Source organism: Gopherus evgoodei, unplaced genomic scaffold (genome assembly GCF_007399415.2).
Source record: "Gopherus evgoodei ecotype Sinaloan lineage unplaced genomic scaffold, rGopEvg1_v1.p scaffold_78_arrow_ctg1, whole genome shotgun sequence".
NCBI lineage: Eukaryota > Metazoa > Chordata > Testudines > Testudinidae > Gopherus > Gopherus evgoodei.
This window is the reverse complement of record NW_022060099.1, coordinates 131319-148549: the sequence shown is the minus strand read 5'-3', so window position 1 is coordinate 148549 and position 17231 is coordinate 131319. Positions and strand designations below refer to the sequence as shown.

At 56.7% G+C, this 17231-nt stretch overlaps 1 protein-coding gene and 1 long non-coding RNA gene across 3 annotated transcripts; one reads left to right on the top strand and one right to left on the bottom strand.

Moving 5' to 3' along the window:
- Positions 1-4906: 4906 nt before the first annotated feature.
- Positions 4907-7944, bottom strand: LOC115643934. 2 transcript variants are annotated; one of them, XR_003998402.1, is made up of 3 exons: positions 7905-7944; positions 7056-7306; positions 4907-6276 (listed from the first exon to the last, which is right to left on the bottom strand). It is a non-coding gene; the product is annotated as an uncharacterized LOC115643934 (long non-coding RNA). The 2 variants fall into 2 exon arrangements; XR_003998401.1 differs by lacking the exon at positions 7905-7944 and having other exon boundaries at positions 7056-7587.
- A 2233-nt stretch (positions 7945-10177) lies between these two features.
- LOC115643938 (antigen-presenting glycoprotein CD1d-like) lies at positions 10178-15864 on the top strand. Its single transcript, XM_030547952.1, has 7 exons — positions 10178-10442; positions 10685-10963; positions 13405-13686; positions 14091-14387; positions 15027-15126; positions 15203-15312; positions 15783-15864. Exons 1-6 carry the CDS (start codon positions 10394-10396, stop codon positions 15240-15242), a joined length of 1047 nt encoding a protein of 348 aa, XP_030403812.1. The 5' UTR covers positions 10178-10393; the 3' UTR covers positions 15243-15312; positions 15783-15864.
- The last annotated feature ends 1367 nt before the right edge of the window (positions 15865-17231 follow it).

Below are 17231 nucleotides of genomic sequence, written 5' to 3'. Positions count from 1 at the left end.
CCGCCCTGGGGCAATGGGGAGCCCTGACTGCCCGGGCAGACCCCCCGCTGCCCCCCCCCTGCAGCCCAGCCCCTAGCGCCCCGCTTGGGGTGGATCCCCCAGCAGGGGGCAGCGCAGGGCTGAGTCTCACACCGGGGCAGGGAGCAGAGGCAGAGCAAGATTCGGCCCCCGCGGTGCCTCGATTCCTCCAGTTTCCCCCACCCCGGGACCGAGAGGGGGTCTCAGAAACTGGGTCAGGGGAGACTTTCCCCAGTGCCTGGTGACTCAAAGGGATCTGGGTTCAGGTGAAAACCCCTTTCACTGGAGTGACATAACTCACTGCTTTCTGTTTCCAGGGTAGGTGAACCCAGGCATCCGGGCCCCAGCCCCCACCCCCGCTCTAACCCACCAGCCCCCACTCCCCTCCCAGAGCTGGGAGAGAACCCAGGAGTCCTGGCTCCCAGCCCCCCTGCTCTAACCCACCAGCCCCCACTCCCCTCCCAGAGCTGGGGAGAGAACCCAGGAGTCCTGGCTCCCAGCCCCCGCTGCTCTAACCCCCCAGCCTCCACTCCCCTCCCAGAGCTGGGGAGAGAACCCAGGAGTCCTGGCTCCCAGTCCTGCTCTTGCTCTAACTATGAGGCCTAATGGGGGGGGGCAGGGCTGGGCTGGCAGGGGCTGTGGGTCGGGAGTGAGGGGCACCGGCAGAGCTGGGGGGGCAGGACTGGGCTAGCAGGGACTGTGAGTCAGGAGTGAGGGGCACCGGCACAGCTGGGGGGCGCAGGGCTGGGCTAGCAGGGGCTGCGGGTCGGGAGTGAGGGGCACCGGCAGAGCTGGGGGGGCAGGGCTGGGCTGGCAGGCAATGTGGGTCAGGAGTGAGGGGCACCGGCACAGCTGGGGGGTGCAGGGCTGGGCTAGCGGGGGCTGCGGGTCGGGAGTGAGGGGCAGTGGCAGAGCTGGGGGGGCAGGGCTGGGCTAGCAGGGGCTGCAGGTCGGGAGTGAGGGGCACCGGCAGAGCTGGGGGGGCAGAGCTGGGCTGGCAGGGGCTGCGGGTCGGGAGTGAGGGGCTCCGGCAGGGCTGGAGGGGGGCAGGGCTGGGCTGGCAGGGGCTGCAGGTCGGGAGTGAGGGGCACCGGCAGGGCTGGGCTGGCAGGGGGCTGTGGGTCGGGAGTGAGGGGCACCGGCAGGGCTGGGGGGGCAGGGGCTGCAGGTCGGGAGTGAGGGGCACCGGCAGGGCTGGGAGGGGCAGGGCTGGGCTAGCAGGGGCTGCAGGTCGGGAGTGAGGGGCACCAGCAGGGTTGGGGGGGGCAGGGCTGGGCTGGCAGGGGCTGCAGGTCGGGAGTGAGGGGCACCGGCAGGGCTGGGGGGGCAGGGCTGGGCTGGCAGGGGCTGTGGGTCGGGAGTGAGGGGCACCGGCGGGGCTGGAGGGGGGCAGGGCTGGGCTGGCAGGGGCTGCAGGTCGGGAGTGAGGGGCACCGGCAGGGCTGGAGGGGGGCAGGGCTGGGCTGGCAGGGGCTGCAGGTCGGGAGTGAGGGGCACCGGCACAGCTGGGGTGGGCAGGGCTGGGCTGGCAGGGGCTGCAGGTCGGGAGTGAGGGGCACCAGCAGGGTTGGGGGGGGCAGGGCTGGGCTGGCAGGGGCTGCGGGTCGGGAGTGAGGGGCACCGGCAGAGCTCGGGGGGGCAGGACTGAGCTGGCAGGGGCTGCAAGTCGGGAGTGAGGGGTACCAGCAGAGCTGGGGGGGGCAGGGCTGGGCTGGCAGGGGCTGCGGGTCGGGAGTGAGGGGCACCGGCAGAGCTGGGGGGGGCAGGGCTGGGCTGGCAGGGGCTGCAGGCGGGAGTGAGGGGCACCGGCAGAGCTGGGGGGGGCAGGGCTGGGCTGGCAGGGGGCTGCAGGTCGGGAGTGAGGGGCACTGGCAGAGCTGGGGGGGGGCAGGGCTAGGCTGGCAGGAGCTGCGGGTCGGGAGTGAGGGGCACCGGCAGGGCTGGGCTGGCAGGGGCAGCGGGTCGGGAGTGAGGGGCACCGGCAGGGCTGGGGAGGGGGCAGGGCTGGGCTGGCAGGGGCTGCGGGTCGGGAGTGAGGGGCACCGGCAGAGCTGGGGGGGCAGGGCTGGGCTGGCAGGGGGCTGCAGGTCGGGAGTGAGGGGCACTGGCAGGGCTGGAGGGGGGCAGGGCTGGGCTGGCAGGGGCTGCGGGTCGGGAGTGAGGGGCACCGGCAGAGCTGGGGGGGCAGCGCTGGGCTGGCAGGGGCTGCAGGTCGGGAGTGAGGGGCACCGGCAGAGCTGGGGGGGCAGGGCTGGGCTGGCAGGGGCTGCAGGTCGGGAGTGAGGGGCACTGGCAGAGCTAGTGGGGGCAGGGCTGGGCTGGCAGGGGCTGCAGGTCGGGAGTGAGGGGCACCGGCAGGGCTGGAGGGGGGTCAGGGCTGGGGGCAGGGGGCTGTGGGTCGGGAGTGAGGGGCACTGGCAGGGCTGGAGGGGGGTCAGGGCTGGGCTGGCAGGGGGCTGTGGGTCGGGAGTGAGGGGCACTGGCAGAGCTGGGGGGCAGGGCTGGGCTGGCAGGGGCTGCAGGTCGGGAGTGAGGGGCACCGGCAGAGCTGGGGGGGGTAGGGCTGGGCTGGCGGGGGCTGTGGGTCGGGAGTGAGGGGCACCGGCAGAGCTGGGGGGGCAGGGCTGGGCTGGCGGGGGCTGCAGGTCGGGAGTGAGGGGCACCGGCAGAGCTGGGGGGGGCAGGGCTGGGCTGGCGGGGGCTGTGGGTCGGGAGTGAGGGGCACCGGCAGAGCTGGGCTGGCAGGGGCTGCAGGTCGGGAGTGAGGGGCACCGGCAGGGCTGGAGGGGGCAGGGCTGGGCTGGCAGGGGCTGCAGGTCGGGAGTGTGGGGCACTGGCAGAGCTGGGGGGGCAGGGCTGGGCTGGGCTGGCAGGGGGCTGCAGGTCGGGAGTGAGGGGCACTGGCAGAGCTGGGGGGGGCTGGGCTGGCGGGGGGCTGCAGGTCGGGAGTGAGGGGCACCGGCAGGGCTGGAGGGGGGCAGTGCTGGGCTGGCAGGGGCTGCAGGTCGGGAGTGTGGGGCACCGGCAGAGCTGGGCGGGGGCAGGGCTGGGCTGGCAGGGAGGGGCTGCAGGTCGGGAGTGAGGGGCACCGGCAGAGTTATACGCTGGCGCCATCTGCTGGCTCACAGCCCCATTGTCTCGAACCGAGCCACTGGCCCCTGGCGCCCCCTGGTGGCTCTGAGCAGAAGGACCCCCCACCCCGTCCGTCTGCCCCACAGCCCCCCACCATCCCCAGCAGCTGCGCAGGGGCCAGCTGAGCCCGAGAGCTGCCAGGGCCTGGAGTCCGGCCTCCCCGCAGCACCTGCCCCCGGGGCTCAGAGCTGGACGCCAGACCAGGCAGGCGGGGCCACGGGTGGCTGGGACTTGGCTGCAGCCGGCTCTGTGTACAGCTCCGAGCGCAGGGACACGGGATCAAAGCCCATCTCCGTCAGCCGCATCGCACTGGCTCTGCTTCTCGTCACTCGGCCCCATGCATGGTGACCTGCGTTCACTCCCCCTACCCTGCCCCTGGCACCCCAGGGTGTCTCCAGCCATCCTGGACTGTCTCCCCATTCACAGTCCCACGGTGCTACTCCCCAAGTGCCTGGCAGGTGACCCCAGCCCAGCCCCCACTCCAGCTCCAGGACTCTTTAGCTGGGCTGAGGTCCAGTCCCGTTTACACCTCACTGCCTTCCCTGGGCCCTGTGCTATCTCCTAGCTGCCCCCCACCCTGGGGTCACCAGCCCAATGGCCCCCTTGTCCCACCTGGCTCCTCCACCAGCCCTGCCCCTCCGCCCTGCCAGTGCCCCTCACTCCAGACCCACAGCCCCTGCCAGCCCAGCCCTGCCCCCCCAGCTCTGCCAATGCCCCTCACTCCCGACCCCCTGCCCCTCCGCCCTGCCAGTGCCCCTCACTCCCGACCCACAGCCCCTGCCAGCCCAGCCCTGCCCCCCCAGCTCTGCCAGTGCCCCTCACTCCCGACCCACAGCCCCTGCCAGCCCAGCCCTGCCCCCCCCCAGCTCTGCCGGTGCCCCTCACTCCCGACCCACAGCTCCTGCCAGCCCTGCCCCCCCAGCTCTGCCGGTGCCCCTCTCTCTCAACCCACAGCCCCTGCCAGCCCAGCCCTGCCCCCCCAGTTCTGCCGGTGCCCCTCACTCTCGACCCACAGCCCCTGCCAGCCCAGCCCTGCCCCCCCAGTTCTGCTGGTGCCCCTCACTCTCGACCCGCAGCCCCTGCTAACCTAGCCTAGCTGATGCCCCTCACTCTCGACCCACAGCCCCTGCCAGCCCAGCCCTGCCCCCCCAGCTCTTTTTGAGGGGAAAAGGCAATATGCCGCATTGACTGAAGATACAACGATTAGCAGACGCACCCGGGCACACACCACACGCTGTCCCGCCAGTCGCTGTTCTAGTTACCAGCCCAGGGTGCGGATCGATCCAGTGGCCAGCGAAGTTGATCAGGGGTAGGGAGGAGCCGGGTCCCGTCGGTCGAGTCTTGGCAGGACGAACCCAACGTTTCATGGCAAGGCCCCTGGTTATATAGTGATCTTCCTCCACAGGGGCGATGAGTCCCGCAGCGTCATTCTGCGATCAGTTGCTGTTTGCCGAGGGCTTGTTTTCTGAAATTGTTTTTATTTTGTATTTTGTTCTTTCCTGGAGTCTCTCAGGGAGTTCCCCCAGGCTGGGTGTGGTCACAGCTCTCCTGTCCCCATTGACAGGTGCCTTTAGAGTCATTAATTTGCTCTTCTTTGATGTTTCAATGGAGCGTTTTACAGCCCCCTGGCGCCCTTGCATCTGTCTCCGGTTCCTTCGAGGGCCTTCACATGGGTCTCTTAACACACATTCCTCATTCACACCCAACAGCCAGCTGATTTGCAAAGAGCATTGTTAACAGGAACATCAGGTCGCAATGCAGAGGAAAACAATCCGGCATTCTTTTACTTCTACAAGCCTACAGCCATGTGGTGACCCTCAAAGGTCTGTCACTGCCTTGAAATCAGCTCAGACACAGAATTATACAAAATACAAACATAAGATCCTACTATTACACGTCCCCCTTTTGACGCCTCAAGAACAATCCTCGAGTGGGTCTTATTTGATACAACTATTTCATAGCAATATACTGAGAGGCCATTTGAGCTTGTGGTTGTAATTTAACAAACTTTCTTTTTGTCCAACAACACGTACAACACGTTCCTAGCAAGCAAAGACAGGACACTATTAACCCGACTAGTAATGGGTGAAACATAATAGACAATTTGCCCTTAGAGGGCGGGGGCCAGCCTGGAAAAACGTCACACCAGGGACAGGCTGCCCGTTCTCTTTCAGACTTAGCCATTTTTAGCATGTCTCCATTGGCACATAATCTTTATATGGCGCGCTTCTCTATAGCCCTCTGTGTCGGTTGGAAAACAGAAAAATTAACCGGGGTGGCGGTAACAGTGCTCTGTGCTTCTCCCGTCTCTGGGCACTAGTGCGTGTGATTGCTAGTATCTAACACACGGGCATTACACCTACATTCATCCACTGCGGGTTGGCTGGTACTTGCATCCTCCCCAAATCCTGTGTTCCAGCATGTAACACTTACACACTGGCCGGTGTACAAAACACGCGTTCCATTTTTTAGTTTGTCTTACACACGTTTCCAATCAGGTATTTTTGCTACATGGTTTCGTGGTGACAGGTGACAAGCACACCCATTTCTGAGGGTTTTACTCTGTACACCCAAGGGTGGCCAATCATTCTTTGGGGGGGGTTAGCCCACTGACCTATAACCTGGGGTAGCCCAAAGGATTCCATGGTCAATTTTGGGAACGGGGCCACTTTATGTTTCTGTTTTTATAGACTGTTGGTGAGCAATTTTAACACTCATTTTACCTAATGACAAATGACCATTAACCACACTGGAAACACATTGCCCTCATTTATATCTGTAGGTGTTAAACAAGGACTTCTGTTGTTGTTTTAAAAGTTGCGTTAATCCCCGAACATTCCCGGATGTCACCCAAAACATTTCATGCTTAAGTGACGCTAAACTAAGAATTCGCATCCCTGCGTCCTGTGGCCAAGGCTGTTTTATCTCCTACGTATCTGCCTGCCTGGGAAGGAGACTGTTTTGCAGTTGTGACAAGAAACTTATTTTTAATTACCTCCAGCTTTATAGTCTTTCCAATTCCTGCTTTAAAACCAGTCCCTCCTAATATGGCGTCTGCTGCCTGAGGATGTGTCCCTGGTAACAGACGGGCCTTCCTCGGCCTCCGCCCTTCTGCAGCTCTGGTTTCTGTAAATACAGTTAAAATGCTCAGTCATTGTTTTTTGCCTAATGCAGTAGGGGTGTTTTGTTTTATGTTGTGCTTTTTGGTAACATAATACACAACAATGCTAGCAACAGGACAAACACCACAAGACAAAAGATAAAACGCAGTTTTTGTTGTGACAGCAGATCCACGGTGTTCTGGGTTGCTTTTTAGCTGCTTTTTCTGATTTTTTGAAAGACAAAAAGAACATGTTTCTACCCCTTTTGGGGTGGCAGGTTTTTGCTTAAAAAATCCCTTCCTTTTACAAATACCCTTGCTGATTGCAGGCAAAACAGAGGACTTCCCCCCTGAATTTCCTGTGCTTTTGTGTAGAGGCAGGTTGGGTTTCAATGGCTTCTACCTTTTAAGGATTTAGGGGAAATTATCCCACTGGTCAGTTGTTACATTCACACAGTGGTGTGCCTCAGTTTCCCTTCTTATACAGCAGTCCAAGCTCGTAAGGTTTTTTCTGCTGTGCTAATCTTTACGTTTATTCACAGGTGACAGCCAAGAAGCATCATTACCATATGACCTTCAAGGTTTTTAATTTTTTTTAATGATACACTTTACGTTGTTACCGGGGTATTTATTAACATTACAGTTATATTAACATTAGTGTTACATTTCTGAAAGGTATCTCGTTATACCCGGAATTATATCCTTGGGGGTTGGTGAATTAAAAGGTGGGGGTGTCACACATACAAGGAGCCCCCTTTTGTACCCACCTTTAGATTTCAGCACGGCGCACTGCGTTTCCACTTACCTTCACCCTGTTCCTTTTTCAGCTTTAGGTTTGACTTTCTTTCCCACCTTCTTCTGGAGGGTCAGAATTTGAGCCCTTGGGTTCCGGGTGGTTTGTCTGCGGACCAGGTCTGTCCTTTATCCGCAGCTCCTTGGTGCTGCCGTCTCTGGGCAGTTCTTTTCTTTCTTTACCAGTCAGGCGATTTGCATCCACACAGACGCTTTCTGGCCGGCCTTTGGCTCCACAGCCTCCGCAGAGCTCAGAGCCTCTGTCTAAAAAGGGACACAGGCAACTTCCATCCGAGTTCTGAGGACTTTTCACTTTCAACTCCTGCTTCCAAAACACCCAGCGAACTGACCAAGGAAACTCAGCCTTTGGGGGCTCCTTTGGTAGCCCTAACAGGGTTTTAATCAAGTAGCATGTTTTGTTTGCATTTCTTTTCCCCCTTCTACAATACACATTGCACACGTCCTGGGGAAACTGCACATTCCTTCCAGAGTTTAACGTCTGTACCCTTATCTGAGCCAGATCCAGTCTGACATATGGTGGAACCGTTCCTTTTGTCTGACAGAGTTTTTATGTACCCTTATCACCGTCACAGTCTGATAACCCAGGGCCACGTTCCCACTCAGTGTTTCTAAGGGTGTTTTTCGGTGCACGTCACCCCTGCTGTGTTGTACAGACAAAACTACACAGGATCTTTTCAGGGGGCAAGACAAAGATACCACATTTATTATGATAACAATTTGATTTATGACTAATAACTAATATCTTAATTCTTATACACACACATTATACCTAATACCTATACACAAACACACACACCCACCCACCCACCCATCAGATGTTCTGCAGCTGCTGCATAGTTACCAGTCCTGAAGATAGCTTAAGTTCATAGCTTGATTTTGTAGCTTGCGTTCGTAGCCTGTGGCAGCTAACTGGCCAGGAAAGCCGGGCACAAGGCCGAGCTGGGTCTCTGCTGGGCCTGCACCGATGTCCTTCCATGTTGGCAGCAGAATGTTACCCAGAGTCTCTCATCTCACCCTTCTCTTTTATAGGCTTTTAGTTTGGATTCAAAGTCTCTAGGTCTAGCTGTGTCACGCTGCCTCTGGGTTTGGATTGATGACCCGTCAATTGCAGGCGTGACTTTCAGCCTTGAACTTGGCTTTGATCTTCCTTCTGTTGTTCTGTTGTCTTTTCTTTTTAGGGTGGATGCTTCTTACTTTGTTTAGGGCTGTTGTCTAGGTCTTCAGCCGTTGGTATTTGAACTTTATCTCATCAGGACAGGCTGGGGCTGGAGTTTGATTCCGTCATCCATACATATCTCATTCACACATCTAAACTAAACTAATAAGATTACAGCAGGGTTTGCAAAAATGAAGGTTGGAGGAAGCTTTTACAAAATGGAGTGAGTGTTTTAAAATGGGGTTTGAATTACAATATGGAACAGAAGTTACACTGTAGGCAACTGTAGTGTGGATGGTGAACAGAAGTTACATTAATAAATTAAAAACATTTTCCTTTATCAGTTCTACAGCTGTTGCTCCAGAGGGGCGCTGTCTTTTTTAATTTCTTATTTTTTTACTACAGCTCTTAGCTGCTATTTTGTTACCAAAAAACAAATCCAGAATCTCTCCCCATTCTCCTGGGTTTGACTGCCCAGCTGCAGCCACCACTTTGGTTTTTAAAAAGATATTGAACTTTATAAAGCATTAAGGTTCCTTAAGATCAATCCAGTGGCCAGCGAGGTTGATCAAGGGTAAGGGGGAGCCGGGTCCCGTCGGTCGAGACACGATGCTCCGGGGAAGTCTTGGCAGGGCGAACTCAACGTTTCATGGCAAGGCCCCCTGTTGATATAGTGATCTTCCTTCACCGGGGAAATGAGTTTTTCAGCGTCATGCTGCGATCAGTTGTTGTCTGACAAGGGCTTGTTTTCTGAAATTGTCCTTCTCATCCTTCATCTCGTTCTTTCATGGAGTCTCTCAGGGAGTTCCCCCAGGCTGGGTGTGATCACAGCTCTCCTGTCCCCATTGACAGGTGCCTCTCAGCTTTAGAGTCGTCAATCTGCCTCCTTGTGTCTCGACCGAGGGAACCCGATTCCTCCCGACCCTTGATCAACTTCGCTGGCCACTGGATCGATCCGCACTTTGGGCTGGTAACTAGAACAGCGACTGGCGGGGCAGCGTGTGGGTGTGATTGGATGTATCCTCAATAAACGCGGCGTATGGCCGTTTCCCCTGAAAAGATCCCCTGTGCTTCTTAGAAGCATAACATGTTGGGTGGAGAATTGTGAAAGGGGGAAGACATGCACTGTGATTGTTGAAAAGACTGCTGAAAGGTATCCCATCCGTGTTCCAGCCCCCTGGCGCCCTTGCGTCTGTCTCCGGTTCCTCCCTCGAACATCTGGTTCAGCGACGGCCTTCACACGGATCTCTTCACCCACACGTTTCTCATTCACACCCAGCACAGAACTGATTTGCACAGAGCATTGTGAACAGGAAATCAGGTTCAATGCGGAGGAAAACAATCCGGCATTCTTTTATTTCTTTTAGAGTGCTAGGCCGACAACAAAGTGGTGACCCTCAAAGGTCTGTTCCTGCCTTGAAATCAGCTCAGACACAGAATTATACAAAATACAAACATTAAATCCTACTGTTACACCCGGGCAGTCAGGGCTGCCCCATTGCTGCAGGGCGGCACTAGGGACTGTGCTGCAAGGGGCGGGGTGGGTGCAGAAGAGGACAGGGTGGGAGGGCAGCAGGGGTTTCTCCCCTGGCACTAGGTGACCGTATGTCCTGTATTTGCTGTCACCGTCCCTTTTTAAAGCCCTGTCCCAGGCGTCCAAAGGAGCCTTTGTCGCGTCTGCGATGCAGAGGGGGCGAGCGGAGAGTGCAGGTGCCAGCCCCGCACAGGGGGAGGCAGGGCTGGAGGCTGGAGAGGGATGGTGCACAGTGTAGCTGCTGTTTGTCGACAAAAAGCTTCCACCCCACACAAACGGCAGCAGCTTGGCTGGCAGGCGCGCTGGTCACGCTGGCACTTTTCCTCGGTGACGCTCATGTCCTTTCGGGGGTGGTTTTAGTGCCAGTGTGGACACACCCTGAGTCTGCCGGGGACAGGGCCTAGTTCTGATCCTGCTGCCGGGGCTCCCCCTCCCACGCTGCCCCCGCTCCCCGACTCTCTCTGCCCGGATTGGCTCGGGGCTGGCAGCTGCGGGCGCAGAGCTGAGCAGAGACAGACAAAGGGAGAAGTTGGCAGAGGGGTGTGGGCTGCGGAGGAAGTGAAAGCACATTGGGATCCTGGGCCCCTCGTCCCACTGCCCTGACGCCCACCAGAGCCCGGATCTCCCTTTTCCTGCCAGGATGCTGCCCCCTCTGCTGCTCCTCCCCTGGGTATGGGGGGCCCTGGCCGGTAAGTGGGGACCCCCCATGCTGTTTTTGCTCCCAGGGATGTGTGGGGATGGTGCAATCCTAGGGCCAGGGTAGGGAAGTACCACGCTGGGCTAGTGACCCTGGCTGGGGGAGTAGGATGGGGGAGGCAGGTTAGGAATCAGCAGGGAGACCCCGTAGTGCAGGATTGTTTACGGGACAGAGACTCATTAATCTCTCTCCCCACCCGCTTTGTCCTGCACTTGTTTCCTGCCCCTGCCTCAGCTTCCCCTCCTGTCCCGCCAGCGTCTGTCACCCTCCGGGTGCTCCACATCGATGTCTTCCACAACGCCAGCTCCACGGACATATGGGGGACGGCCCTGCTGGGCGACCTGGAGACCAACTCCGTGGGCTGCAGCACCTGCAAGATCCGCTTCCTGCAGCCCTGGGTCGAGCGGAGCCTGACCCCGAAGGAGTGGCAGGACCTGGAGCTGCTGGTCCATCGCTCCCTGTTCAGTTTCAACCGGACTGTGAACAGGATAGTTCAGCAGCAGGGAATGGGCTGTGAGTATGGGGCGCTCTGAGGGGGTCCCTCCCCACCCACCCAGGGAGCTGAGAACTGACACACTCACCGCAGCAACTGAGTGTGTCACTGGGGGCAAGACAGCCAGTCCCTGGCCCTTAGGCTGATTGGAGCCGGCATCCCCCAGAGGGGAAACACCCGTGTCCCATTCTCCACCCCCGAGTCAGCCAGCCAGGTCTGGGGCCAGACTGTAGCCTGCACTCCCTAGAGGGGAAGGGCCCCCTGTCCCACTCCCTGAGCCGAGGCTCCTGGTCTTTCCTGACATGTACACTGAGCCTTGGAAAGCAGGTCATTTGGGTGGGGTCTGTATCTCAGCAACCCCGTGACCAAGGGACCCCAAATTTGCACCGCAAACTCTGCCTCAGGCACCAGTGTAATGCAGCGATTTTCAAGCCAATTGGACTTGCTTCAGTCTTGAATTCTTTGTGTCAATCTTCATGGCTGAGGATGTGAGGGAGATTCCCAAACCTGAGCCGTCCTTTGTAGGTGACAAATCTGAGGAACTGTCAGAGATTGAGGTGTCACTAGAGGAGGTTATGGAATTAATTGATAAACTCAACAGTAACAAGTCACCGGGACCAGATGGCATTCACCCAAGAGTTCTGAAAGAACTCAAATGTGAAATTGCAGAACTATTAACTAAGGTTTGTAACCTGTCCTTTAAATCGGCTTCGGTACCCAGTGACTGGAAGTTAGCTAATGTAACGCCAATGTTTAAAAAGGGCTCTAGAGGTGATCCCAGCAATTACAGACCCGTAAGTCTAACGTCAGGACTGGGCTAGTTAGTTGAAACAATAGTAAAGAATAAAATTGTCAGACACATAGAAGAACATACATTGATGGGCAAAAGTCAACATGGTTTCTGTAAAGGGAAATCATGTCTTACTAATCTATTAGAGTTCTTTGAAGGGGTCAGCAAACATGTGGACAAGGGGGATCCAGTGGACATAGTGTACTTAGATTTCCAGAAAGCTTTTGACAAGGTCCCTCACCAAAGGCTCTTACGTAAATTAAGCTGTCATGGGATAAAAGAGAAGGTCCTTTCATGGCTTGAGAACTGGTTAAAAGACAGGGAACAAAGGGTAGGAATTAATGGTAAATTCTCAGAATGGAGAGGGGTAACTAGTGGTGTTCCCCAAGGGTCAGTCCTAGGACCAATTCTATTCAATTTATTCATAAATGATCTGGAGAAAGGAGTAAACAGTGAGGTGGCAAAGTTTGCAGACAATACTAAACTGCTCAAGAGAGTTAAGACCAAAACAGACTGTGAAGAACTTCAAAAAGATCTCACAATACTAAGTGATTGGGCAACAAAATGGCAAATAAAATTTAATGTGGATAAATGTAAAGTAATGCACATGGAAAAAATAACCCCAACTATGCATACAATATGATGGGGGCTAATTTAGCTACAACTAATCAGGAAAAAGATCTTGGCGTCATCGTGGATAGTTCTCTGAAGATGTCCATGCAGTGTGCAGAGGCAGTCAAAAAAGCAAACAGGAGGTTAGGAATCATTAAAAAGGATCTAGAAAATATCTTATTGCCCGTGTATAAATCCATGGGACACCCACATCTTGAATATTGTGTACAGATGTGGTCTCCTCACCTCAAAAAAGATATTCTGGCACTAGAAAAGGTTCAGAGAAGGGCAACTAAAATTATTAGGGCTTTGGAATGAATCCCATCTGAGGAGAGATTAAAGAGGTTAGGACTTTTCAGCTTGGAAAAGAGGAGACTAAGGGTGGATATGATAGAGGTCTATAAAATCATGAGTGATGTGGAGAAAGTGGATAAGGAAAAGTTATTTACTTAGTCCCATAATACAAGAACCAGGGGTCACCAAATGAAATTAATGGGCAGTAGGTTTAAAACAAAAGGAAGTTCTTCTTCACACAGCGCACAGTCAACCTGTGGAACTCCTTGCCTGAGGAGGTTGTGAAGGTTTGGACTATAACAGGGTTTAAAAGAGAACTGGATAAATTCATGGCGGTTAAGTCCATTAGTGGCTATTAGCCAGGCTGGGTAAGGAATGGTGTCCCTAGACTCTGTTTGTCAGAGGGTGGAGATGGATGGCAGGAGAGAGATCACTTGATCATTGCCTGTTAGGGTCAGTCCCTCTGGGGTACCTGGCATTGGCCACTGTCAGTAGACAGATACTGCGCTGAATGGACCTTTGGTCTGACCCAGTACGGCCGTTCTTATGTTCTTATAACTATGCCCGTTAAAAATCAGCTTTAAACAGAAACTGTCATTTACCCTTAACTCCAGCCAGGGTCACCTCACAATCCCACCACTATCCTGTGACCCAATATCCTCATTGCACCTGATGTTATGTCCTTACTCCTCCCGACTCTCTGTTTCTGGCCCCACCTGGGACCTCTGGACACCCATCCTCATCCCCCTGCCCTTCCTGTTCCAGATCCCTTTGTTACCCAGGGCTCCCTCGGCTGCGAGCTCCACCCCAACGGCACCTCGAGGGGATTCTATGATGGCGGATTGAACGGCGAGAAATTCATCAGCTTCGACGTGGAGGCAGGCAAATGGGTCGCTCGCCGGCAGGACAAATTGACGATCTATATCCTGGACCTTCTCAACCTGGATAAGGTTGCAACCATCGCACTTCAGTTTCTCCTGAGAATGACGTGTGTCAATACGCTCAAGAGCTCTGTCCAGCATGGGAAAGAGTCTCTGGCGAGGCAAGGTGAGGCCGGACACCAGTCCCTAGCTCGCTGAGATGCAGCCAGCTCTGGGATAGGGTGTGTTTGCTGTTTACACACGGATTCCACACCCAGTGCTCATATGCAGCCAGCTCTGGGGTGGGCAGGGGGCTGGTTATCCAGGGCCCCCTTGCCTGGTGTACAAATGTAGCTATATCTGGGGTGGAGCACATTAGCTGTTCATAGCCGCACTGCACATCAGTTTAGGACAGGAAGTGAAGGGGATTCTGTCACCACTGGTAACTGCAGGGAGCAGAACTGGGGTCTGGCAGGACAGCAGGGCCAACGCCTGACCCCGGGGAGTGGAGCTGGGCTTGGCTAGTGAGTCCCTGAGGCTCAGGCTGAATCGTCCCGTCTCCCCCGCCCCGTCTCTCTCCTCCTGTCTCAGAGAAGCCGGTCGCCGTGGTGTTTGCCCGAGCGCCTCCCCCAGCCGGGACCCCCGCGCCGGTACTGCTGGTTTGCCGGGTCACCGGTTTCTACCCCCGGCCCGTCCGCGTGGCCTGGCTGCAGGACGGGGAGGAGGTGGCGCCGGGCGGGCGGCTGAACTCCAGTGGGATCCTGCCCAACGCGGACCTGACCTACCAGCTGCGCAGCTCCCTGGCCGTGGAGCCGGGCGCCAGGCACAGCTACGCCTGCCGGGTGCAGCACAGCAGCCTGGGGGGCCAGAGCCTGCTGATCCCCTGGGGTAGGTGCACGTTCCCGGGGGGGGCGGTCATGGTCTCTGGGGGCTTTTCCTGCTTGTCCCGAGTGGGAAAGGGGTGGGTGCAGGCAGTGGGATTGGGGCAGAGGGAGGTCGAGGGGATACGTGGGGGCTGTGGAGATGGGTCAGGGGAGCAGGATGGAGGAGCTGAGGGGAACAGGACAGGATTGGGATGGGGGGCAGAACAAGAGTGGGGGGAAGCTGAGTGGGTGGGAAGGTGGGGGGAGAAGGGGTGAGACAGTGGGAGAGGCTGAGGGAACTAAGGGGCCGGGGAGACAATGGGGCTGGGCGGGGGGTGGGGAGAGGGACAGGGTCAGGAGGGGATGAAGACAGGGGAGCAGGACTGGAATGGGGGGAAGTTGAGGGGGTGGGACAGCAGGGGGAGCGATGGGAGTGGGATGACGGGGGGGCTGAAGGAAGAGACTTAGGGTAGGGCAAGGCTGAGGTCAGTGGGTTGGGGGGCACATGGGGGACTGTGGGGGCGGTTGATGGAACAGCGTGGGGGCTGAGGTGGATGGGTTCAGGGTGGGAGGTACAGAGGGACTACGCGGGAGGCAGAGGGAACAGAGTCCTTACTGCTGTCCATGTTCTGAGCATGGCACACACCTTCCCCCCGTTTTACAGAGCAGAGCAGGCCCTGGGGCCCCGGCCTGGCCGTGGGCATCACGCTGGGGGTTCTGGCCGTAGCCGCCGTGGCCGTGGTGCTGAGGCGGAGCAGACGCAGGTGAGTCCTCCCCTCTCAGGGGTGGGGGTGGGGTCGTTGCACCCCCTAACCCATCCCCTCTGCTCTCTCCTTCCAGGGGCTGTCAGGACGTTAGACCAGGGGAGCCCAGGCCCTGAGGGGGCAGCGCCGGCCCGGGCGTGGGGATCGGCCCCTCCCTGGGGACATGGACCTTGGGGCTGGATCAAAGTGCTGTGGGATCGGGGTCCGGGATGTGGGGTGGGACTCTCCTCCCTCTGGGACGTTCAGGGGGCGTTGGACACTTGGGGAGCTGTGGGATTGCTGGGATCCAGGTCTCGTTACAGAGCTTCCAATCTGCTGGGTGGGGGCATCGCACTGGTGGGAGGGGGTGTGACGTTATCAGTATAATGTAATATCCAGTGAAAGCTGACAGGGCCAGAAAGCGTTAATTAACTCACAGACTGACCTGACCCATGGCTGAACCTTGAGAACGGGTCAGGAGGATCGGTAAATGAACAGAGCTTTGAAATGCAGCCGGCATTGCTAGAGGTAGAAGGGGAGATGTTTGCTCAGGTCTTGGGATGTCAGCAAACAAGTCTTGTCTATTGCTAGAGCTCAATTCAAAGATCAAAACAGGAATATTAACATGTAGGATGACACTTGAGTGAAATAGTGTTATTGTCTGTGTCTCTTTGAAGGTTGTGATAACCTGTGTCTGAACTGTTTCATGGATAAATTACCCTGTGCTAATTGCCAGGATGGTTGGGAGAAGGAGTTAAGCCAATTGTTTTCTGAGGCCGAAAGGCTGCTGGAAATGTATAAGAAGCCTGGGACACGATCCTGCTTCATCTCAGATCTGCTTTGGGTTTCAAGAGGGGGAAACCTTAAGCCACAAGGATTGAGATCCCCAGTCACTGACTGGAGCCACCCTGAATATGGAAATTGGACTATAACATCTGGACTATTTCTAAAAGGACTTTTGGCAAGTACAAGCTCATCTCCGCTATGTATCTGAACCTCAAGAATTGAATTCAAGTCTGTATGTATATTAATCTTTTAACCAACACTCTCTCTCTTTTCTTTTCTAATAAATTGTAGCTTAGTTAATAAGAATTGGCTGTAGCATGTATTGTGGGTAAGATCTAAGTGATAATTGAACTTGGGTGTGTGGCCGATCCTTTGGGATTGGAAGGACCTTTTCTTTTATATGATGAGAGAAGATTTTCAGGAATCATCATCGTATCTGACAGGTGTGTCTGGACGGAGGCCTGAGGATGGGCACTTTAAGGAAACTGTGTGGTTTGGACTTCGAAGTGACCAGTGAGGAACTACAGAAGCTGTTTTGTGCTGGTTGGTAAATCTAAGTATTGGAATAACCACCAGCGTTTGGGGTTTCTCTGCCCCGTTTTGTTTGCAGTTCACCCTGATTGAGTGACCTCAGCTGGCTCCCACGGGCAGCACCGTCACAGTGGGTCAGGCTTGTGTCCCTACCGAGGAATGGGAACGATGACCCTGGGCTCCGACTGTACTTATGCCAAGTGGGGGCCGGTAACGGGGGCTTGGAATCTTGCTGGCTCCCATTGGCCAGGCCCATGGGTGGCAAACGGCTGTTTACTCCAGGCCTTGCTGGGTCCCCGTGTGCAGCCAGGGGGGCAGGAAGTGTCACCGGACATGGGGCCATGTCACCTGGGTCTGGAATCCATCTTGAACCTGGGGCTTGGCACTTAGAAGCGGGGCTGGGGCCCGGAGACAAAGGATTCCCGCCTTGGGCCGACACTATAAAAGGGGGGGGGCGCAGGACAAAGGGGGCCAGTCATGAGACCGCCCCTGCTTTTCCCCTGGGATCCCGGTTGGAGCCAGCAAGGGCTGCCCCGGGGCAGGGACGGGCCCAGGCTACGGAGGAGTCTGGCCTGGGAAAGAAGCTTCTTGGCCCCTCTCGGCGGGTGAGATTCACCCGTGTTCACTGTCTTCATGTGTTAGGCTCACACTTGCGTGTTCTGCTTTCTTGGTGACTCACTTTGTTCTGGCTGCTATTACCTGGAGCCGCTGAAATCCTCCTCTTTATACTTTTGATTGATTGGGATTGATTTGGGGTTTGGAGCCCGCTGGGTGCCCGGGTGCTGCAGACAGGGGACTTGCTGAGCAGT

Coding starts and splice junctions, on each gene's coding strand:
- LOC115643938 (XM_030547952.1), top strand. CDS start 10,394: ATGCTGCCCCCTCTGCTGCTCCTCCCCTGGGTATGGGGGGCCCTGGCC. Junction 13,687..14,090: donor AGAGTCTCTGGCGAGGCAAG/GTGAGGCCGGAC, acceptor CTCCTGTCTCAG/AGAAGCCGGTCGCCGTGGTG. Junction 14,388..15,026: donor GAGCCTGCTGATCCCCTGGG/GTAGGTGCACGT, acceptor CCCGTTTTACAG/AGCAGAGCAGGCCCTGGGGC.